This window comes from Heterodontus francisci, chromosome 7 (assembly GCF_036365525.1).
Source record: "Heterodontus francisci isolate sHetFra1 chromosome 7, sHetFra1.hap1, whole genome shotgun sequence".
Classification (NCBI taxonomy): domain Eukaryota; kingdom Metazoa; phylum Chordata; class Chondrichthyes; order Heterodontiformes; family Heterodontidae; genus Heterodontus; species Heterodontus francisci.
This window is the reverse complement of record NC_090377.1, coordinates 43,498,488-43,523,533: the sequence shown is the minus strand read 5'-3', so window position 1 is coordinate 43,523,533 and position 25,046 is coordinate 43,498,488. Positions and strand designations below refer to the sequence as shown.

Genomic DNA, 25,046 nt, shown 5'->3' with positions numbered 1-25,046 from the left:
GATTTGTTGTAAGAATATATAATTCTTTACATCTTTTACATATCAGTAAAGTTTACATATCATTTGATTTTTTTCATACTTAATACGCATTGATTTCCAGTAATGTGCACTTTGAGATTAATCTGCATTCTGGACTATTTCTGTACAGTTACACAGTTCAAACTTGAGAGGGATATGTGGATATTGGCACACTCCCAGGAACTTCCCTGCAAATATTGACCCATCTTCCGCATCACTATTTCAGCTATCTAAAGGAAAATGATGCTTTAAATGTAGAATTATTTATAGTAGCTTTCAGCAACAGATAAAGAGTTCTTTGGACGTTGAGACAAAATTGAGAATCAACAGTTATGCTGATAAAGAGAGTAAATGAGTAACTTTCAATTCAAGCCTGGCTCGAGTATAAAATTAAAACCTGACCTAGGCCGGACCTGACCACAGCCATCCCGAGCCTGAGCCCTTTAATTTTTTTTTCGCACTCGACCCGACCTGGATATCCTTCATCCGTTCCGGCAGCAGGCTATTCCTGCAGCTGGAGTAGTGGGCAATCATGGGTAAGCCTGATCCCTATGACTTCCCGGAAGCAGCACTGTCCAGCCCAGCCCAACCCGAGCCCGAATGCTGGACATGGAGTTTCGACCTGACACGAACTGAATCCGACACATGTAGTCTGGTCTAGTCGGGTTCGTGTCGGGTAGTCCGGCTTTACCTTCAGTAATAAAAACAGAAAATACTGGAAATGCTCCACAGGTCTACCAGCATCTGTGGAGAGAGAAGCCAGAGTCAATGTTTCAGGTCAATGACCTTTTATCAGAACCCATCTGACATAAGGTCATAACCTGAAACATTAACTCTGTTTCTCTTTCCACAGATGCTGTGAGACTTGCTGAGTATTTCCTGCATTTTCAGTTTTTATGTCAGATATCCAGCTTCTGCAGTATTTTGCTTTTGAGTGACCTACAAACTGCTTGCACTGTATCGCTAGAGACATAAAACGGAGAAAAAATATATAAATGTTGAAGCATGATAAAAAGTCCTGCACAAAAATATGAGGAAATAGAGAAAAAGGGGAGGTTGAAAATGCAGGTTTTGAAAGGGAGAGAGATATTTTTATTTATTTGTGTGTGTATTCTCAATAACCTACCATAGTTAATTGTCTAAATTTATTGGTCACTTAGTGTGTATTACTCCCTTTCTTGAACTTAAGTCAGTACTAGTGATAAGTTAAACCTGTGGGTTTGTTACAGATATTTCACAAAGTTTTGCCCTTATGCTTTTTAATTGGTGTACTGAGATGTGGAATGAAAGCTATATAATTGCTGATCATGCTGGAGATGTCTGAAGTATGCATTGTATGTTACATTTTAAACTAAGTGCCTACTTTTGCACATAGAGATGTCTTGTCCGTCACATATATGTTTCAAAGAATCTGCTTTGTTCTTGTTTCTCAGCTCTGTGTATCCTATTTTTGATAGTTTTTTTCTCTTTGGGGATAGGTTGAAAACTGGTGTCCTCCTCTGCCATGGCGCGCAAAGAGCCCTAGGGAAGAGACGGAGCAACAGAATTTGGTTAGTATTAATTAAATGAATCTGGCACCTAACTTGTTGACAATGCACTGTATTTGTATTATATTATATTATTGCTGTACAATCTCATTATGTTGCCTCACACTGGCCACTAGCAAAGAGCTCTATGTACAGATCAAGGATGTGATGCCAGTGATGGAATCTACTGGAAGCCGAAAGGTGGCTTGTGGAATGGAAACTTGGCCTTCAGAGCTGTTTGTTTTGATTACTGATGATGGAATCTGAGTCAGTGTCCAATGTTAGGTAGGTAGCTGGGAGCAAGTTACAAGGTTTTAAAAGGTAGTGATGACTGGGATTCAAATGAGTCACATTCGAGTTGAACTAAAATGAGAGTTGAAGGGAAGATGGCAGTTGATGAGTGGACTGACTGTAGAGAGCAGCTAGTGGAATGTAAAGATTTTTTTTGCTTCATATGTAGTAGTAATTGGCCGTGTGGTTAATCGTGAGGAGAACTGCTGTAGACTGCAGGAAGATATCAATGGTCTGATCAGGTGGGGAGAAAAGTGGCAAATGGAATTCAATTCTGAGAAGTGCGAGGTGTTGCATTTGGGGAGGTCAAGCCAGGCAAAGGAATACACAATTAATGGGAGAATATACAGCGGTGTAGAGGAAGTGAGAGGGACCTTGGAGTGAATGTCCACAGATTCCTGAAGGTAGCAGGACAGGTCAGTAAGGTAGTTAGGAAGGCACACGGAATCCTTTCCTTTATTAGCTGAGGTATAGAATATAAGAGCAGGGAGGTTTTGCTGGAACTATATAAATCGGGAGGAGGTGGCAATAATCCAGAGATGCAGGCTAATGCTCTAGGGGCATGGGTCCAAATCCCACTGTGACAGCTGATGAAATTTAAATTCAATTAATTAATTTCCTTTGTTCCTATTCTAAATACAAATGACATTAGGGGATATGAGGATAGTGTGGGGAAAAAGGGCATTGAAGTGGACGATCAGCCATGATCGTATTGAATGGCGGAGCAGGCTCGATGGGCTGAATGGCCTACCCCTGCTCCAATGTTCCTATCATTAGTTCGACCACAACCTGAAGACTCTGTGCAGTTCGGTCACTTCATTATACAAAGGATGTAATTGCAGTAGGTAGGGTACAGAGGAGATTTATGAGGATGTTGCCAGGACTGGAAAAATGCAGCCAGTGCAGACATGATGGGCCAATTGGCCTCTTTCTGTGCCATAACCTTTCTATGATTCATTAAGGAATCTGTTGGATATAAATGTATAGTGTAAAGATGTGCGTAAGAAACTCAAAGGATTAATGTCTTGAAACTTTTGGACCAAACGGCATGCATCCAATGTTCTTTAAAGAAAGGTGGCAGAGCTTTGGTTATTTTTAGGTACAGCTGTGTATTGATGGAATTCCTGAAGCCAAGAGGATAGTGAAGTGATCGGCAGCATTAACCGCATTATCAGCCCTGAAACTCTGATGCATTTCACATGCTGGCATCCTGTAGTATTGGGTAGAGGTCCAAATTGCATTCAGTGTTCCTCATATCAGCACAACACTCAGTAGACTAAATGCTTGTATAAAATGGGCACTGAAATGAGTCCTGCTTTCTTCAATAAAAGCAAAATACTACAGATACTGGAAATCTGAAATAAAAACAGTGCTGGAAATATTCAGGTCTGACAGCATCTGTGGAGAGAGAAACTGAACTTATGTTTCAGGTCTGTGGCCTTTCATCATAGTGTTCTGATTAAAGGTCACAGACTTGAAATGTTAACTTTTTTTCTCTCTCCATAGATACTGCCAGACCTGCTGAGTATTTCCAGCACTGTTTTTATTTAGGCTTGTTTCTTTAATTGGGTTCTTTGTGGTTAAAAGGTGTATTGCTAAACTTGCTACCTATCTTCACTTACTACTGTAAGTTGGTTATGTTGGAAAAAGGAAATTAGTGTAACTTCAAGGATGTGCCTTGACAGCTTCTTGCATCTTTTTTTCTGCGCCTGTTTGTACAGTTGGGTCTGTAAGTGTACTCTTTGTTGCATGCAGTTATGACTTGTCACTATGGGCATGTCTATTGCAAACTTTGTCAGAGGAGGGAGGGTTCAGTGCAGACTTGCCAAAAAGGTGTATTTGCATGTGAAGGACTCCTTTCTGACTTGCACTGATGGAAGACATCCAAAGGGCATCGTAACGGTTTTATGTCTATTCCTGCAGAAAGATTTGTATATCAGTTCCAGGATGAAAAGTACTAGCTGTGAAAATTTGCATTCAACTTTTATGTGGCAGGTGCCTCCATGGTAAGGGTGTGACATCTCTATCTCCCGCACATCTGCCAGAATATACTTGCTTCAAGCAGATCACTAACACATTGTTTAACAACAGAGCCACTGACTTTTCATTTTACAGCGCGATCATACTGTGAACAATACAACAGCAGTATAGTTGTGTGTATGCATGTTAATATGAAGCAAGGCAGGTATCTGTTTCAGTCACAGGTCAGCTATTCTGGCACTATGGAAATTCTTTCCTGATAAGTTTGTTGGCTTTGGTCATTACCAGTCACAGCTGACCAAGAATTTGATTTGAAAAATTTCCGGAAGTAACTCTGTTTCATAATACTCAGCACTTTTGTCATGAATTCATAGAAGATCAATCTCAAATACTGGGTATTCTGGGTCTGAAATTATGGAGAAAAAGTTGGAGTTTGTTGGACTCTGATGTGAATTTAGTTCAGATTTCGTCACACACATACCATCAAATTCTAAAAGATGATGTGAAGCTAGAAAATGTGTTCTGATGGATATAAAACCCACAATTAATGCAGAAGTGAATCATTAAAATTTTATCTTTATCACAGGCTGAAATTCGAACAGATTTTAATTACCTCTTTAAAATGATGTCTGCACATGATGAATTTCGATGGATGCGATTAAGAATAAATCGAATGGCACGTGCCTGGATAGAAGCTGTAAAATCACTTGCAGAGAAACAAAATCTAGAAATCAAACGTAAAAAGGTCAGTTCTAGAATGTTGCCTGAATTTTTTTTTTTTATTCATGGAATGTTGACATCACTGGAAAGCATTTATTGCCTATTCCTAATTGTCCTCGAGAAGGTGGTGGTGCGCCAGCTTCTAGAATTGCTGCAGCCCATGTAGTGAAGGTACTGCCACGGTGCTGTTATGGAGTTCCAAGATATTGGCCCAGCCATGGTGAATGTACAGCGATATGGTTCCAAGTCAGGTTGATGTGTGATTTGGAGGGGAACTTTCAGTTGGTGTTCTCGTGCCTGCTGCTCTTGTTCTTCTAACTGGTAGCGGTCGTGGGTTTGGAAAGTGCTGTCGAAGGAGGCTTGATGAGTTGCTGCAGTGCATCTTGTAGATGGTACGCACTGCAACCACGGTGCACCGGTGGTGGAGGGAGTAAATGTTGAAGGTGGTTGGATGGGGTATCAATCATGTGGGCTGCTTTGTTTTGAATGGCATCGAGCTTCTTGAGTGTTGCAGCTGCACTCATCCAGGCAAGTGTAGAGTATTCCATTGCACTTGTGACTTGTAGATTGTGAACAGGCTTTGGCATCAGAAGGTGAATTACTGCCACAGAATACCCAACCTTTGACTTGCTCTTGTAGACACAGCATTTATGTGGCTGGACATGTTAAGTGTCTGGTCAATGGTAACCCCCAGGATGTTGAGGGTGGGAGATTCAGCGAGCATAATGCCATTGAATGTCAAGGGGAGGCTGATTAGACTCTCCCTTGTTGGAGATGGTCATTACCTAGCACTTGTGTGCACAAATATTACTTAACAATTATCCGCCCAAGCCTGATTGTTGTCCAGATCTCACTGCATATAAGCTCAGACTGCTTCATCATTTGAGGAGTTGCGAGTGGAACTTCACGGTATGGAATCATCAGCAAACATCCCAACTAATGACCTTGTGATGGAGAAAAGGTCATTGATGAAGCAACTGAAGATGGTTGGGCCTAGGACAATGTCCTGGGGCTGAGATGATTGGCCTCCAACCACCACAACTATCTTCCTTTTGTAGTAGACAGTGGCGAGTTTTCCCCGATTCCCATTGACTTCAATTTTACTCTGGCTCCCTGATTCCACACTTGTTTAAGTGCTGCATTGTAGTATATTATACTGACTTACCGCCATTGATTTATTTTGAACAGCATGATAAGATGAACCTTGTAATTCTTCTATTTATAGTTTAGTATTTCTTAAAGGGAACTAACCAGAAGTAGTGAAGATATCTTACTTTCTCTCCCCAACATCTAAGATGGAAACCTCATATCTGCATGATCAAGTGTTGCAGAGTCCTTTTGGAACATTTGATTGCCAATGAGACCACTTAGACCAATCTGATCCCAGATTCCCCTCTTATTTTGGATTAACTCAGTTCCCATATACCCACAATATAAAATTTATAACACTGTCTATCTGATCTTATGTATCTATATTGTCTTCATAAACTTTTTAATCACTTTTTGTTAAGTTTTACATTATAAAATCTTATGTTCGCATTTATCATGGAAGCACCTATATAAACTCTTCACATATCCTGCAACTTGCTGTTTTGACTCGCAAATGAATAATGGCCACTGTCAAATAATTTGGGTTGGCGGCAAAAAAAAGCAAGTGCATCATAATCTAGATTGAAGCAAATACTCAAGATTTGTGTGTGTATTTCTCTGCCGAATTGTGAAAATGCTAGTTATAAAGTCATTTTTAAAGGACAGAATAGTAATCTTTTACAGTAATTTGTGTATAACTTTATTTCATAGATTCTTATCCATCTTGGCCTTTTGACAAAGGAATCAGGATTTAAGATTGCAGAGAATGCTTTCAGCGGTGGCCCTCTTGGTGAATTAGTACAGTGGAGTGATTTGATTACAACTCTCTACCTGCTGGGCCATGACATTAGGATTTCAGCCTCACTGGCTGAACTAAAAGAGTAAGGAGCTGAAATTTCATCAGAGTTACAGAAAAACCAAAAATGCTAACTTCAAATATAAATTTGTGTACGTTGTGTTGCTGAATCAATTTATAAATATAGTCCTGTTTCTAGTTGTAATTCTAAGCAGCAGTAACATAGATTATGTAAGATATGTTCGGCTGTAACCTGCAAGTGAAAGAAATGTTGTTACTGTAGCTCACTATGATAAATAACACTTTGGTTTCAATTCATTTAATTTATACAGACTTGTTATCTATCGTAGACAACTATCACATATACCAGCATTGAAAGAGAAGCAGTTTGTTGAATATTATATAATATTTTCCGTATTCTGCCATACTCCTATCAACCTTGCTTATATTATGCAGAAGTACAAAAACTAGATTATGTTTGAGGACATGCTTCAAACTTATAATTTGTATAAAAACAGAAAATGCTGAAAATAGCAGGTCAGGTAGCATCTGTGGAGAGAAAAGCAGTTAACTGATATGTTAACTCTGTTTCGCTCTCCATAGATGCTGCCTGACCTAAATATTTCTGGCAATTTTTGTTTTTATTTCAGATTCCCAGCATCCGCAATATTTTGCTTTTATAGTTTGTAACGTTAAGCCTGGTTTCCTCCTGTTTTATGTTGACATCTCAACTTGTGATATGTTGTGTCTTCTAAACACAACACAGTATATATTATTGTGCAGATATTACACCAGCATTTTATTTTTGAAAATGATCATTTTGAGAATATTTGAATTCATTTTTAGTTCAAGTAAGATTGCTTGAAACAATACCTACCTTGCTTAAATGGCATTCTCATAAGAATATAAGAACTAGGAGCTGGAGTAGGCAATTCAGCCCCTCGAGCCTGTTCCGCCATTCAATACGATCATGGCTGATGTCATCTTGGCCTCAACTCCACTTTCCTGTCCGTTCTCCATAACCCTACAACCCATTACTAATTAAAAATCTGTCTATCTCATATGGGAGCTAAAATATTTTTGAGATGACGTGATTTCAACTTATGTACAAATCTTGGTAGTTCTGATTCTATTATGTACTTTCACTTTCCTTCCCAGCTTATGAATTAGTGGGATAATGGTGCTCCAGATGTTTGCGTTTGACTTCAGTGCTTGCTATTTCATTTCGTTGTAGCTTTCCAAAGATGTTTCAAATTTGACTACTGGTTTACATTTTGATTGTGATTCTGGGATTTTTACATGTGAGATCGCATTTAGTGTTCTATCAGTATTCTATAGAATGAAAGTTGCACCATTTACTATTATACAGTTGTTTGTTACCGGACTGAAACACTGTCAGAGAAATCCTGCAGAGCCATGGTGACTCGGAACAGGGTGCAAAAAAAAGTGTATACATTGTACTTGCATAATACTGCCAAACAAGAGAGACTATTTCTTTTCACAGTTGAGTAGCAGCATTTTTTAAAATTGGTTACTAGGCCCCTTGCACATGTCAGAATTTTGGAAGGTGTTACAGCACTAAACCAAACACCACACTATTACGGGACTGGGAACAGCTTAAAAAGAGACTACAGCAAAAACTTGCAGCAGCCAGTAGCGGAATGGCAACAGAGTCCTTTAGCAGAGCAGCAGTAGAATGGAATGCTGGCGAAACAATATTTAAACTTTCTCTACTGTTAAAATGGCAGTTTTGCTTTCTTGCTCCTGTTTCTGCAAAATTTTTTCTCTGTTGAGAAACCTGTTTCCTTGATTGTTTTGTAGGAAATCTAGTGACCTTTACAATAGCTTAATCTTGCAAATGCTACAGTAGAGAACTTGCATATTGCTTTGTTACTCTTAAATGAATCATTATTAGTTACTCTGAATTTTCTGTGTTTTTAAAACAAAATTGTTTTTGTGTATTGTATTTTCAAGCATATAATGCATATTTTCTTCTTGTAGGATAATGAAGAAGGTGATGGGTAACAGATCGGGTTGCCCTACTCGTGGTGATAAGATAGTCGAACTAATCTATATCGATATTGTTGGTTTGACACAATTTAAGAAAACACTTGGCCCATCTTGGGTTCACTATCAGTAAGTGTGACTCTTTGCATTGCATACCTTGCTGTTCAATTTGTTGCAATGATAGTTATATTGTACATTGCATTCCTGGGCTGCTCAGATGCCAAACTGGTCTGCATCTGGGCCATGAAATACCCCATGAAATTGTTTTTCCTCTGCTTCATGATTTGCTACTCAGTCCCATTCTATAATTCGTCTTGTTTTTCATTGGTATCCAACTCTGCTGCACACTGCTCATGTATTCTGGGTTTAACTGCTGGAGTGTGGAGTAGAGGGGCCTGCAAGCAAACTGTCAGGAGAATGTTGGGGAAAGGGAGAGAAAAGAGTGCCTCAGTTAACTGGATGAGGTGGGGGGAGGGTAGAATGTGTGCCTCTATGGAGGGGCAAGGAGAATGAAGAATACTTCTGCTTGCTCGGTGTTTATGAAATGTCATTATGGCTTGGTTTGACATTTGAAATTGTGCAATGCAATGTATGGAATAGGTTATGACTCTGTTTCTAATATTGCACAGTGCAATTCAACCCACTTGAGTTTGTAAACCCTGGATCCCAGATCACAACAATTTTGGTTAGCTCACCTCTACTCAAAACTATTTGAGGGTTCTGTTGGCTAAAATTGTGCACGTAGTGGGTGAATTTCCATAGGGGGTCTCCTCTGCCGTAACCTGGGGGAAAACTCACAGAAATCCTGAAGTGCCATAAACACGGTTTACAGGATCTTTTGAAATTTTGGTGGATGAGTGGGAGAACAGCTACAGAAATTCGCCTCTAATTATCCTAAGTCAAAATGTTATCTCAAGTTAATATCTGTTCCTTATCAAAGTTTCCTTGTGAAAATATTTTTCATTTGGCTAAGGATATGTGTCAGTACCTTTTTCTCAAACTTTGTAAGAACACAAGCTGGGAACTGTTTGTACCTGCATCTGGACAAATTCTGCATAATAGCAAATTATTCTTCATTACTCCCTCGCTGCGCATAATGCATTTAGGATATATTAGAATATATGCAGGAAGTTTTCTCAAACTGTATATTTTAGAACTGATGAGACATGCCATACTGGGTTTAGCGATGAGTAATAAACAAGGATTAATTAATTCTGACGGTAAGGGAGCATTCTTTTATTTTCTATATAACAAGATCACAAAATAGTTAAAGACGAGGTAGGCCATTCGATCCATCTGGATTCATCAGTTCAGGGAGATTGTACAGATCCTCATGATTGCAGTATTTTTGCCTCAACTACTGTATCTGGAAGTTTATTCCATTATTTTGGAAATATTTCCATTATTTGCCTTAAAAGTACCCATCTCTAGTTTGAACTTGTCCCCTTGTTCTGCTCCTGAAGTTTAAGTAATATTCTAGGTTAACAGTATATTGAAAGTCTCTAAAATATCATTTTACAGATGCCTCCAGGCTGAAAGCCCAAGTCTTAATCTTTCCTCATAATTCAAATCCCTCATACTGGTTGTGAACTTCGTGGTCCGTCTCGGCACCAACTTTAGTTCCTGAATGTTTCTTATTGACTAAAATTGGATGCTGTATTCAAGATGTAGTCTGACCAGAACACTATAAAACTTGTTCATTACTTCATATTCTACTCTTTTGGCTGTGTAGTTTAACATCCTATTGGCTTCATCAATTTGTTTCTCTACACTAGTTGGTTGTGTTTACTAAGACTCTTGTCCTTTTTTTTAGTTTCATTTTTAGCTATTCCAACCCCATTCATGGAGTACACTTGTCTATATTTTCTTCCAAAGAGTTGTACTTTTGTTTGCATTAAATCTATCTACATTTGTTCTGCCCACCTGTATATCTTGCCCAACTCATTCTGTAATTTCTGAGCTGCATCTTTCAATTCCACTACCTCTAGTTTATAATTTGCAAATTTGACCAACAATGGTCACACTATTTAAGAGAAAATACTTTTACCCTGCACAGCAAGATGGTGAGATATTTGTGGAGTAAGCTGTCCCTGAAATTTCTGTGCAAATGTGTGATTTGTGTAGCCAAGGCAAACGAGGTCGACTTCTGTTTTTCTTCCCCAGCCACCCCCCCCCCCCCCCAACCACCCAACCACCCAGCACTTGCTGGCAACCCCACATGAGCACTTTGTATCAGTACAGTACTCTTTGGACCCCACCGGAAAGGCCGAGAGGGGGGTTTTGACGACTGGGCAACTCTCAACCTCCATAAATTTGCCCAGGCATGCGCCATGGAGAGGTCACTCCAAAATCACTGACCACCTCCAGGCGCGTATCCATTGTCTCTCGAGATAAGGAGGCCCAAAAGAAGAAAAAGTACTCCATCTAGTGGCCTTAACCCAAAATGGCAATCTGATTTAATTCTCATTTGTCGGATTCAATCCATTACGTTCCGTTCTCCTACCTGGGAAAAATAAATTCTAAAATTAGGGTTCAACTTGCTTAAAACTAAGAAGTATCAAAATCTGTATACTGCAAGCATTTCCTTGTTTGAATAGCTTTTCTCTGTTTCTGCTGCCCATTAGTACATAGAACTGCCTACATCATGTGCTATTGGCTAAACAGAGGAGCCTAGGGGGAGCTGCTGGTGATTTTTGTCACCTCCTTATGGCAGTATGCTTTAAGAAAACAATTGTTTGTTCCTTCCAAATTGTTGCACTAAATCTAAAGCTTTCAACAGGACATGTTTTTTTTAAACCCGAAATGTATGTGGCTTTTCTGACTTAAATTTGGGAAAAAATAAAGCACAGAAATCAGGAGACCTAAAAATGAAATGTTCTGTTTCTAAACAAATCATTAGATAACTGAAACTGGTAAATATAAATTTAAAAAAAACTAATGGTGAACATCTGATAGCAGCGATGCTGCATAATAGACTGCTTGTTCGTGAAATTGAAGCCTAGAATTAAAGGGGCAGTGGCTGTGTGAATGTGAAATGGGTGAATGGAATTTTTCCAGACTCCAGTGGTGGTCCCCCAGCGGTTGGTGTTGGGACATAAGTGAGCTTGTACAATTTTAAACAGAAGGGATACCACAGAGATGTGGGGGTGTATGCAAGTTTTTGAAGGTGGCAGGACATGTTGACAAGGCTATTAAAAGGGATCCTTGACTTGGAGGCATAGAGTTCAAAAGCAGGAAGTTATATTAAACCTTTTATAAAACACTGGTTAGGCCCACCTGGAATATAGTGGGCACTACAATTTAGGAAGGATGTCAAGGCATTAGAGAGGGTGCCGAGCTGACTTACTGGAATGGCATCAGTAACGACAAACTTAACTTTGTGTGAAGAGACTGGAGAAGCTGGGATTATGTTCTCCTTGGAGCAGAGAAGGTCAAGGGGCGATTTGGTAGAGGTGTTCAAAATTTTGAAAGGTTTTGATGGAGTAAAAAAAAGAGAAACTTTCTAGTTGGCAGAGGATCTGTAACAAGAGAATGCAAATTTAAGGTAATTGACAAAGCCAAAGGCGACACAAAAATTTAGAGTCACAATCTGGAATGTAGTGCAGAAAGCCGATTCATCAATCCTTTTCGAAAGGGAATTGGATAAATACTTGAAGTAGAAACATTTGCAGGGTTATGGGAAAAGAGCAGGGGAGTGGAGTAATTGAATAGCTCTTTCAAAGAGTGGTACAGGCACAAGGGCAGAATGGCCTCTTTCTTTGCTTATCATTCTATGATTCTATGAATATGAATTCTGATTGGATGTGGAGAGCAAAAAGTACTTGGTTTGCCTTAAATAACCAAGTGACAAAGCTTTCAAAGGCATTGCTTTTTTTAAAAAAGAAATATTGTTTTCACTCTGTTTCCATGTTTAAGTCGTGAAGGATGGTTGTTAATTTCCCACAGATGTGCAGCAATATTCAAATACTAATGCTTGTAGTACATCAGTTACTAGAATGTGAAATAAAACAGAAAATTCTGGAAAGCACTCCAGGTCAGGCAGCATTTGTGGAAAGAAACTGTTAACGTTTCAGATTGATTACCTTTCATTATCAGTTGTCTTAAACTGTTAACATTCTTGTGACCTTATTTCGACTCGCATTGTGGCCTGTTAAGAAGTTGCCAGAGACGAAAGCATTCAAACAGCCATAATTTTTGTTTCTTAAATAGTAAAACTACTAGAGGTGGCAAACCGCATAAATGCCACATTTAGCACATAAATATGCTACCAATGCATTATTTTAAAAGGAATGAGAATGTTCCTTCCATGGTGATGGTAGAATTTTGGTGTAGTTATGCCTGGCTTATCATTGGTTGTAATGCATTTCTCTGATCTCTCCTTCCATACCCCCTTCATCTTTTCCAGGTGTATGCTTCGAGTGCTGGATTCATTTGGTACAGAGCCAGAATTTAACAGTGCTCAATATGCTCAGTCTAAGGGTCACAAGACACCATGGGGTAAATGGAACCTCAACCCACAGCAGTTTTACACAATGTTTCGTAAGTAATTTTATTTCAGTTGATTCTCTTTTTACATGACATGATTTGAGGATGGCATTTAATATTAGACCATCAAGCATGAGCAGATCTAAGATTTTGTTCAAATTTGGAGCCAAATATAAAATTTTAGGAATTAAAATGGAGATTAAAAATTGGTTAAGGAACCTGTCTTTAGCATATCAATCGGTTGCATGTAAAATTTATTTTGCTCATGAACTAGATATACCAATTAGCCCAAGTCCGAATATTGCTTGCAAAATTCTGAAATTACTGAGAAACCCGATGTGCAGAATAAGCAAGTAGAAAGATCAGTGAATATTCTAGTGCAGAATAGAGGTTTCTTCTGTTTTGCACCCCCCCCCCCCCCCCAAAAAAAAACTAGATGCATATTTCCTATCTTGGAGAGCATCCTTGTCGATGTTTTAAATTCTTGCCCGAGCAATGCTATGTGTAATCTAAGATGTGTTTCATATAGGTGGTTGTTTAAAACTATGTATAGTTGAGATCCAGGGTCATTCTTCCTACATTATTGATCACTCAACTAAGTTTTCTTGGGTCACTTTTTTAACTGCCCACAAATTGCAAACTTGACTGAAATTTAACTTTAAAAAATGGGCGGGTTTTGGTCAGGTTGGGGGGAATGGTGGGGTAAAGACAAAGAAATCTGTTTCCTGATCCAAACCCACCTCCAGCCCACCCATTTCCAGCTTTAACTGAGTTGTAAGGTGGCCGACCTGATCAAAGGAGCTGTGAGCCATATTATCATTTTACTTTGCAACTTCAACTGTTGACTGGGCTCGGGTGATCCAATGGCTTTCTCGAGTGAGGATTTGGTGGATTGAGGAGGTGAGTAACTTTTAATAACTGCCTGTGAAGCTCCCACCGTGAGCACCCGTTCTCTTTCTCCCCCCCCATTATCCATACGGTAAATGAATGGTGTCCAAGATTAGATAAAATAATTGTTTTTCTCCAGCAGGTTCCTTTAGAAATTACAAAAGTTAAGGACAGGGAAAAAATCAAGCTGGTCCAATGAGTCCTTTCCATATTGTCATGGTGTGGCTTTGACTCACTATCACATCCATCTGCCCACCCACCAGCACAGAATCTCCTAGGAGAGGGAGGGGGAAAAAAAACGTAGGCCAGTTTAGGACATAACGATGGAAATATTTCTCCCATCTCCTGACGATGGCACATTCCAGGAGATTGTGGTGAGTTAGAAACATCTTTAATCATCATAAACACCCCAATTAGAACACCCCTTAATCTCTTGTACTGACAAACTTAGTCAATGCAACCTGTCCTTGATTTTTAACCCTTTTAGCCATGGTGGTATTCTGATGAATCAGCCACTCCAAGACCAATATATCCTACATGAGATGTGGTGCCCAGAAGTGAATGCAGTCGTACTCTAAATGGGATTTAACTAAATCTTTATGTAACTAGCATAACTTTCACCCCTCTGTATTGAGGTCAATATTCCATTAGCCGTTTTAATTTTTTCTCTACTTATCCACTAGCTTTTAGTGGTTTCTTTACTTGGATCCCTAAAGCTCTCTGCTCCTTTGCAATTCCTATCTTATTTCACAGTTCCTAGCTTCTCGCCATTATTTTTTTAAATCCGTTTTGGCTTGGCTGATCAAGATAAATCTAAATATAATGATAGACGAGTTAATTATTTTATGCTTCAGAGGAAGGAAAAGGTATGCTATAGTTATGTGTAGTTTTGAGAGGTGGGTTTGAGAAATGAATAGCTGTATTTTTCCAGCCCCGCAGAAGCAATTGTGGAGGTGCGAGGAAACGTTGCTTGACTTGTGTCGGGCTAGCTCCTGTCTGGCAGTGGTAATAGGGTCATTAGCCCCTATTGTGAAAATGGAATGGAATTTTTCCAACAGCGCATGGGCCCCCTGCTGTATCAGGAGCCTGGGAATGGAGCGGAGGTGACTTCACAGCAGGAGGTCCAAACCGCAAGCCATGTGAGGCCTTTTATTCAGTTGCCAGCATTAAATTGCAGTGCTCAGGTCTTCTCAAGGAGAAGTCATGCCATTGCAGCCACTTCATGGAGATTGTCTCCACTAATGTAGCTCTTGCTGCAATGGCAGCTGCTGCCCTCCTGCTGAAGACACCTCCATGGTGCCACTGCTACGGCTGGCCCATCAGCAGTGCGCACACTGCGAAGGAGGCACGCACCCCTACCCTCGGGCCGCACTGAACACTCCTCCTGACACTCGAGCCTGGCTGGCATCCATAATTGGATGGGGCCTCCAGAAACATCGCCGCCTTAATTGGAAACCTCCAGGAAGATCACATCCGATGTCCCACCATGGCCACCTCCGGGTTTGCGACCTGGAATTGAAACTGACATCAGGATCACGACCCACCCAGGAAACTTCAGCCCAATATCGTTCTGTGAACTAGAAGCTGAAAGAAAAGGCTTAAGGATTGGATAACTTTGTTTGAAGGATACAGTTGGAAGTAACTCGCTTGAGTTAAGAAGATGTGGACATTAGAATACATGGAACTCTGGAACTTGTATTTAAAAAAAAAAAATAAATTGCTTTTAAGTAGTTGCTTCTAAGGCAAAACATTTATTCTATTTGAAATACTCGTCAAATCTTAACTGAAGGCCTGTATTCTGTTCACTCCATGGATAAAGTAAGCAATACCAAATTATCAATACTGTTGGTATTGAAGCAGGAGCAGGAATATTTTGTGGAATATATATGATTCAGTTCCTGACCAGTTGGCACATTTCATTGCATTGTAGGTTGAATGTTTTGACTCTTTAACAATTCAATGTTGATGCCTCAAACAAAGGATCAGCTTGTTTATGTATGCCTCACGGCTTACAAACATAATAGTGCAAATGCATCGATGTTTTGCAGATATAATCTAAAAAGTACACCCGTTTATTATTATTGCCAGTGACACTGGGAATAGCCATGACCCATCAGCTCTATCTAAGGGAAGAAAACATTGCAGTCTTATGAAAACAAGTCATATGTTAAATGTTATGTTAAAGGAAAAATTAAATTCAGGCACACATGTTAAAATATAGATTAGTATTAATGTTAAGTTTTGAATTTTAACTTGATATTTCAGCTTTTATAGTTTATTTTTCTGTTAGACCCTACCCCTATCTCGACCTAATTTTTTTCAGTGCATGTTTTCTGCTGAAGTGTAATAAAAATGTTGTCACTCAAATTTTAAGCTTACAACAGTGCCATCGCTTCATAACCTTTGATCCAGGCTTAGCAATTATAGGATTAACATTTTCCAGCCATGAAAACCAAGATTATAAGACAATATCTTGCTTGTAATACACTTTACATTTTCTGCTTAGATTATATTTTAACTGAAAAAGGCTGATAATCAAATGAGTTGATTTAAGTGCACCCAAAAACATTTACCAGCTAAGAGCGAGTCTATGCAGTAATGGATATTTTTTTAAAACAGAATTGACTGGAACAGCTAAGATTAATGAATGTTCGCTAACTTTCCTGTCAGATGAACATTAAATGATAGCCATTTAAATAAAACTGTTTATAAATCTAACCTTAAAGAGCAGGACATAAATAATGGAGTCCTAAAAATATGCAATAATGCTGTTTCTCTCAATCAGCTTATTTTTCTTTTATTCTCTAATCTGGTTGACTACAGATTTACCTTTCTGTCCTATTTTCCTTCTCTAAGCTAGGGATTTATTTTTAAATACAAGCACAAGTTGCACATGCAGGCTGTTTAAAATGAGGTAGAAATGTGCTTAATACCTTGCAACTGGGCGGACAGTTGTCATAAACTTCAGGAATGCATCAGTCTTGCCTTGAAATCCTTTTTTTCCTCCCCCTCCCCCCCCCCGCCCCGCCCATACCAAAAGACCGAGTCTGTGCATTCGCATTATATTTATCTGAAATAGGAATTACGTAAATCATAAAACCCAGTTACCTGAAAAATTCTCCAAGATTTCAAATTTAGTGATAAATCTATTGTATATTAAAATCATTGTGGATTACAATGTTCAATTTCAGAGAGCATTGAAAACTTTGTCTATGCCAAATATCCATTCTAAAACTCATCATTTAACTATATTATCTGTTATGTCTGTAGCTGGCACTTTTGGTTTTTTTTCCATATTAACTATTCCATCATATTGTTAGTTAAAACATCAGCTGCTGCATAGGATATTGGGAATTATCACCAGAAGAACTTGCGTCTGCATGTAGCATAGCTGTAAAGCAGTGTTGAGGCTTTGAGTGTCCCTTCTGTTGGCCAACAGCCATGTTCCTAACACTAAATAAAGGAGGCAGGTATTGAAGCATAAAAATACATTTTTAAAAGTTTTAGCAAAAATTCTACTCTGTTTCAACAGTCCAGCACTTATTCCTCCAACTGGCAGTCCTACTGCAGACCTTTGACTGTAAGGTTGCCTTTGTGGCCAACCTCTGGAAAGCTGTCTGCCGAAAGCTACCTGCCACTCTATTGGCCCCCTTGATCATGTTGGTGTCCAGGTTTCCCACGTATATGCATACAAGTTTTGTTTCTAACCATCTGCCACTGAGTCTGCCCTCCAGTTCCTCCCTCCACTCCTCAACAGAACATATTCTGCATTGTGCTGCTTCTCTGCACCACTAGTCTGTCCAGGATCCACAAGGCTGGCTGATTAATCATCTTGCCTTGTTATTTTTGTGGTCAACCCTGGGACATTCTTTGACCAATAGTTGTCCACAGTCTCTTCAACAGCTCCCTTTTAATTTTGGTACTGCCCCTGCGATCGTTCCCCCATTGTCTTTGCAGTCCCGCATCCCTGCCAAGCAGACAAGTATCCTCTTCTTCATGGAATTCATTTATTCCCGACTTCCAATGACAAAGCATATTCATCGCTGAATTCTGACCACTCCCTCCCCTGCCCCCCCCCCCCCCCACCTTCTGCCCAACTGATACAAAAATAACAAATCGGGCCCTTGATGCCACCCTCCCCACTGCCCCAAACGAATTGGAATTGTCAGTACCCAGACCCCCAAAAATCTATATGTAAACTGCTCCTCCCCCCCTCAAATTACTGAGCAAGTTACTCGTGAATAAGTGTTGCTTGATAGTATCGTTGATGATTCCTTCCATCATATAGTCGATGACTGATAATTGGTTGAGAGGATAGTAATTGTCCAGATTAGATTTGTACTTCTCTTTGTGGACAGGCTGTATCTGGGCAATTTTCCACATTGTTGGGTAGAAGCCAGTGTTGTAGCGACACTGGAACAGCTTAGCTAGGTGTGCAGTTAGTGCTTGAACACAGGTCGTCTTCACTGCAGCCAGGATATTGTTGGGGCCTATAGCCTTTGCTGCATCCAATACACTCAGCCATTTTATGATGTCACATGGACCGAATCAAATTGGTTAAAGTTTGGCATCTATTGGGAGGAGGCTAAGAAGGATCAGCCACTAGTACTTTTTGCATTTGTGCTGGCATCTGGTGTCATTGAACATTGGGGTGTTTAAGGAGCTACCTCATCCAATTAATTATTTAATTGTCCCCCATTTTGATTGGATCTGACGGGGCTTCAGAGTTTTGAGCTGTTCTGTTGGGATCACTGAATTCTGTGTATAACATGCTGCTTTTGCAGTTTAGTATGCATACAGTCGTATCTTGTAGCTTTGCAAGGTTTGCACGTCACTTTCGGGTATGCCTGGTGCTACACCTTCTACACTCCTCATTGAACCAGGGTTGGTCATCTGGCTTGATGGTGTTGGAGGAGAGTGGTATATGCTGGGGCATATGTTTACAGATTGTGATGGTATGCAACTCTTCTGCTGATAGCCTATGACAGCTCATGGATGTCCAGTTTTGAATTGCTGCATCAGTTCTTATCTATCCCATTTAGCATCGTGGTAATGCTACACAACATGATGGGCGATGTACTCTGTGAAGTCAGGACTTGGCCTCTATAAGGTTGTCACAGAAGATGGATAGTTTTTTTTTATTCATTCATTCATGGGATGTGGGTGTCACTGGCTATGCCAGCACTTATTGCCCATCCCTAATTGCCCTTGGGAAGGTGGTGGTGAGCTGCCTTCTTGAACCGCTGCAGTCCATTTGGGGTAGGTAGACCCACAGTGCTGTTCGGAAGGGAGTTCCAGGATTTTGACCCAGTGACAGTGAAGGAACGGCAATATAGTTCCAAGTCAGGATGGTGTGTGACTTGGATGGGAACTTGCAGGTAGTGTTCCCATGTATTTGCTGCCCATGTCCTTCTAGTTGGTAGAGGTCGCAGGTTTGGAAGGTGCTGTCTAAGGAGCCTTGGTGCATTGCTGCAGTGCATCTTGTAGATGGTACACATTGCTGCTACTGTGCGTCGGTGGTGGAGGGAGTGAATGTTTGTAGATGGGGTGTCAATCAAGCGGGCTGTTTTGTCCTGGATGGTGTCGAGCGTCTTGTGTTGTTGGAGCTGCACCCATCCAGGCAAGTGGAGAGTATTCCATCACACTCCTGACTTGTGCCTTGTAGATGGTGGACAGGCTTTGGGGAGTCAGGAGGTGAGTTACTCGCCTCAGGATTCCTAGCCTCTGACCTGCTCTTGTAGCCTCAGTATTTATATGGCTACTCCAGTTCAGTTTCTGGTCAATGGCAGCCCCTAGGATGTTGATAGTGGGGGATTCAGCGATGGTAATGCCGTTGAATGTCAAGGGGAGATGGTTAGATTCTCTCTTGTTGGAGATGGTCATTGCCCGGCACTTGTGTGGCGCGAATATTACTTGCCATTTATCAGCCCAAGCCTGGATATTGTCCAGGTCTTGCTGCATTTCTACACTGACTGCTTCAGTATCTGAGTCATCACGAATGGTGCTGAACATTGTGCAATCATGAGCGAACATCCCCACTTCTGACCTTATGATTGAAGGAAGGTCATTGATGAAGCAGCTGAAGATGGTTGGGCCGAGGACACTACCCTGAGGAACTCCTGCAGTGATGTCCTGGAGCTCAGATGATTGACCTCCAACAACCACAACCATCTTCCTTTGCGCTAGGTATGACACCAGCCAGTGGAGGGTTTTCCCCTGATTCCCATTGACCTCAGTTTTGCTAGGGCTCCTTTATGCCATACTCTGTCAAATGCTGCCTTGATGTCAAGGGCAGTCACTCTCACCTCACCTCTTGTGTTCAGCTCATTTGTCCATGTCTGAACCAAGGCTGTGATGAGGTCAGGAGCTGAGTGGCCCTGGCAGAACCCAAACTGAGCGTCACTGAGCAGGTTATTGCTAAGCAAGTGCCGCTTGATGGCACTGTTGATGACACCTTCCATCGCTTTACTGATGATTGAGAGTAGGCTGATGGGGCGGTAATTGGCCGGGTTGGACTTGTCATGTTTTTTGTGTACAGGACATACCTGGGCAATTTTCCACATTGCAGGGTAGATGCCAGTGTTGTAGCTGTACTGGAACAGCTTGGCTAGGGGTGCAGCAAGTTCTGGAACACAGGTCTTCAGTACTATTGCCGGAATATTGTCAGGGCCCATAGCTTTTGCAGTATCCAGTGCCTTCAGTCGTTTCTTGATATCACGCAGAGTGAATCGAATTGGCTGAAGTCTGGCATCAGTGATGCAGGGGACTTCAGGAGGAGGCCGAGATGATTATCAACTCGGCAGTTCTGGCTGAAGATTGTTGCAAATGCTGCAGCCTTATCTTTCGCATTGATGTGCTGGGCTCCCCCATCATTAAGGATGGGGATATTTGTGGAGCCACCTCCTCCAGTTAGTTGTTTAATTGTCCACCACCATTCACTGCTGGATGTGGCAGGACTGCAGAGCTTAGATCTGATCCGTTGGTTATGGGGTCGCTTAGCTGTGTCTATCGCATGCTGCTTATGCAGTTTGGCATGCAAGTAGTCCTGGGTTGTAGCTTCACCAGGTTGACACCTCATTTTGAGGTCTGCCTGGTGCTGCTCCTGGCATTCCCTCCTGCACTCTTCATTGAACCAGGGTTGGTCTCCTGGCTTGATGGTAGTGGTAGAGTGGGGGATATGCCGGGCCATGAGGTTACAGATTGTGAATGAGTACAATTCTGCTGCTGCTGATGGCCCACAGCGCCTCATGGATGCCCAGTTTTGCATTGCTAGATCTGTTTGAAATCTATCCCATTGAGCACGGTAATAGTGCCACACAACACGATGGACGGTATCCTCAATGTGAAGGCGGGACTTCGTCTCCACAAGTACTGTGTGGTGGTCAGTCCTTCCAATACTGTCCTGGACCGAAGCATCTGCGGCAGGCAGATTGGTGAGGACGATGTCAAGTATGTTTTTCACTCGTGTTGGTTCCCTCACCACCTGCCACAGAGCCAGTCTATGTCCTTTAGGGCTCGGTCAGTAGTGGTGCTACTGAGCCACTCTTGGTGATGGACATTGAAGTCCCCCACCCAGAGTACATTTTGTGCCCTTGCCACCTCAGTGCTTCCTCCAAGTGCTGTTCAACATGGAAGAGTACTGACTCATCAGCTGAGGGAGGGCAGTAGGTGGTAATCAGTAGGAGGTTACCTTGCCCATGTTTGACCTGATGCCATGAGACTTCATGGGGTCCGGAGTCGATGTTGAGGACTCCCAGGGCAACTTCCTCCCTACTGTATACCACTGTGCCACCACCTCTGCTGGGTCTGTCCTGCCTGTGGGACAGGACATACCCAGGGATGGTGATGGCAGTGTCTGGGACATTGTCTGTAAGGTATGATTCCGTGAGTATGACTATGTCAGGCTGTTGCTTGACTAGTCTGTGGGACAGCTCTCCCAACTTTGGCACAAGCCCCCAGAAGTTAGTAAGGAGGACTTTGCAGGGTCGACAGGGCTGGGTTTGCCATTGTTGTTTCCGGTGCCTTGGTCGATGCCGGGTGGTCCGTCCGGTTTCATTCCTTTTTATAGACTTTGTCGCGGTTAGATACAACTGAGTGACTTGCTGGGCCATTTCAGAGGGCATGTAAGAGTTAACACATTGCTGTGGGTCTGGAGTCGCATGTAGGCCAGACCAGGTAAGGGCAGCTGATTTCCTTCCCTAAAGGACATTAGTTTGGTGAGGAAAAGATGGAGTAGGTTAGTCCCTTTTGTTATTTCTCTTCCTACCTGCCACATGCCCAATCTGACGACTGTTACTCACGTCATTATGATCAGCAGTAGTACGAAACCATTCCCTAGTCTTCCAGAACGGCACAGTGGCGCAGTGGTTAGCACCGCAGCCTCACAGCTTCAGTGACCCAGGTGCGGTTCTGGGTACTGCCTGTGCGGAGTTTGCAAGTTCTCCCTGTGACTGCGTGGGTTTTCGCCGGGTGCTTCGGTTTCCTCCCACAGCCAAAGACTTGCAGGTGATAGGTAAAATTGGCCGTTGTAAATTGCCCCTAGTGTAGGTAGGTGTTAGGGAATATGGGATTACTGTAGGGTTAGTATAAATGGGTGGTTGTTGGTTGGCACAGACTCGGTGGGCCGAAAGGCCTGTTTCAGTGCTGTATCTCTAAAATTAAAAAAAATATCACTCCTAGCAAGTATTCATTGCTTGGTATTCAGCCATATTTGAATGACTACATTCTCAAAAAAAAAAAGTCAAGTAGTTTGATCACTCACTGGATTCATATTGACTGCTATTGACATATACAAGTTGGTAATCTGTGAATGAAATGTGAATGGGAACATCTAAAGTTAAATAACTTTTAAAGCTATTATTTGGTACAGTTGTGCATCTCATGGTTAAAATGGTGTCCAAGATTTGATGGATATGGAGTATTTTGAAGATTTTTCTTAAAGTATATTTGCTATGTTTTTAACTCAAGCATGTAGAATTTAAAATGGATGAATGTTTTGCCAGATCTGCAGAGAAGAATTGAGAGATATGAATGCAGTGATCCGGTACCTTGAGTTGAATGTGTTGGCTGCTTTAGGGAGGTGGTTTACTTGTAATTATAGCAATTGTTACAGAGCTCCTGATAAAGTACTACTTGTTGTGATTTTTAATGTTTTTGTATTACTTTGATTAGCAATAAAATCTTTATTACATAAAATATAAGATACTTGTATTACATTTATTTTAAATGTATACTATCCAGCTTTCACTAAAAGATATCTGATGCTTCCCATTGTAAGAGAAGTCTATTTGTTGTTGCAAGAAGTAGGGCTGGCATTACTAAGTATGTCCAAGAAAGCATCGGGGTTAAATATTGATTATTTGTTTGAAATAACCACTGCCAGGTTCTTCTAAATTGTACTGTCTATTCCTGATCAAATTATGAAATGCATGCTGTTGTAACTTGTCTGTCTTTGCAGCTCACACACCTGACAACAGCTTTCTAGGATTTGTGGTTGAACAACACCTCAATGCCAGTGATATTAGTCATCTTGATGATATCAAAAGACAGAACCAATCTCTCGTGTATGGCAAAGTGGATCATTTTTGGAAGGTAAATTATATACAACAACAATTCCATACTGTTGAGAATTGTTACATTTATTCGACTGAAAACTTATATCGGTTATGGTAGAAGCAAAATTTGTTGGGCTGTTGCTCCTGCCTGCATTTTGCGTTGCTTTTACCAGTAGGTTGAAAACACTTGGTGGGCAGGGGGAATTATCAACTGCCTGCTTCCCATTTCTTGCATGAAAAGAAGGTGACTTGCAAAGAAAAATCTGGTGAGGACCTCGTGTGCTCATTTGCCCTCTTGAATCAATTTTCAGGAAGACGGGACTTTAAATGGCCATCCACTGCTTCTGTCCAAAACAGATGGGAGGCTGTTTTTAAAAAAAAAATAGAAGCCCTCATTACAATATTTGATGAAATATGTTTTCACGGACTTATAGTTGAATTATGGACATTGATTCATCTGGATGCTTGAAGAGATGCTGAACTTTTCTTTAAAGAAAGAGGTCATCGGAAGGCTTCCTGGACTTGGTTTGTAAACAAGCCTTTACTGGAAGGCACCTGTTTTCAGATAAAATACCAGCAGGGAGCTTGTTGTTTGACTTGGAGAGATGTTTACAAAGAAATAACAGGTCAAGATTTATAGAGGTCAGGAGACTTGACTTCTGGAATGTTTTTGTTTTCGCTTTGAATTGTGACAAAAGACAGTTTGTTTTTGCCAGTCAAGAAAACACAGCTCATCCCTTTCTCTCTTGGAAAGCAACCCTGCGTATCCAGTGTGTCAGTCTCCTATTTCCTCCTGTGTTTGAAGAAACCCTGCGTATTGAATGTGTGGGAACTGAAACCCCTGTTACCACATTTCTGCTGTTAAGACCTCTCTGAAGGTTCTGTAGCTGAATTTCTTGGAAAGCCTACCCAAACTGATCTTCAATATCGCCTAAAAAGAACTGTTCAAGGAAGATCCCAGTGACAGCCATCTATGTGCATTTGGGACGCCAAACCAAAACAAAGGGCATCTGGACATCTTTCCATATCTCTCTTTTTTCTTCAAGAATGAGCAAGTATTCAGCCTAAATTTTTTTTGTCCTTTTTTTTTTGTAACTGAGCTCTGAACAAAAATCCCTTTTATTTTTCCAGTTAAATGGTGGGCACGTGCATGCACGCATTAAGGTAAAAAGGGAACTGTTATACTTCAATCTCTGTGTTTATGCTTTGCTTCATTACTGGTTAAGACTTGTTTTGTAATCTGATATTGTTTATTAAAGAACCCTGGTTGGTGTTTTATTCTGGATAAAAGTAGTCTGACAATCGGAAAGTGTGAAAATTTAAATATGTGTTGTGATCTGTGGTAAAGTGGAACTAGAATAAACAGTGCACTCCTCACACCTCGGTCGTAACAATACGCACGCATGTATACAACACTTATCGATATGGTCAATGATGTACTCTATTTTCCCCAGAACAAAATACACTAACCAGGCTTCTTTAATAACCAACAAAATTATCAGTTTATTAGAAAACAAGTCTTAACCAGTAATGAAGTAAAACATAACCACATCAAAATTTTAAACTTCCCTTTTTACCTTAGCCATTCCAACACACACACACACACACACACTCTCTCTCTCTCTCTCTCTCTCTCTCTCTCTCTCTCTCTCTCTCTCTCTCTCTCTCTCTCTTCCCCCTCTCTCTCTCTCA

The 25,046-nt window shown here is 40.9% G+C and overlaps 1 protein-coding gene across 2 annotated transcripts in view; it reads left to right on the top strand.

The window, feature by feature from the left end:
- The window catches only part of mgat5 (alpha-1,6-mannosylglycoprotein 6-beta-N-acetylglucosaminyltransferase), a 176,232-nt gene that overhangs the window by 51,151 nt on the left and 100,035 nt on the right, over window positions 1-25,046 (top strand). For both annotated transcript variants that reach the window (XM_068035083.1, XM_068035082.1), the window contains 6 exons: window positions 1,497-1,568; window positions 4,402-4,560; window positions 6,336-6,505; window positions 8,422-8,556; window positions 12,833-12,966; window positions 23,258-23,391. In XM_068035083.1, coding sequence (XP_067891184.1) covers window positions 1,497-1,568; window positions 4,402-4,560; window positions 6,336-6,505; window positions 8,422-8,556; window positions 12,833-12,966; window positions 23,258-23,391 — 804 coding nt within the window. The remainder of the gene's footprint in view (window positions 1-1,496; window positions 1,569-4,401; window positions 4,561-6,335; window positions 6,506-8,421; window positions 8,557-12,832; window positions 12,967-23,257; window positions 23,392-25,046) is intronic.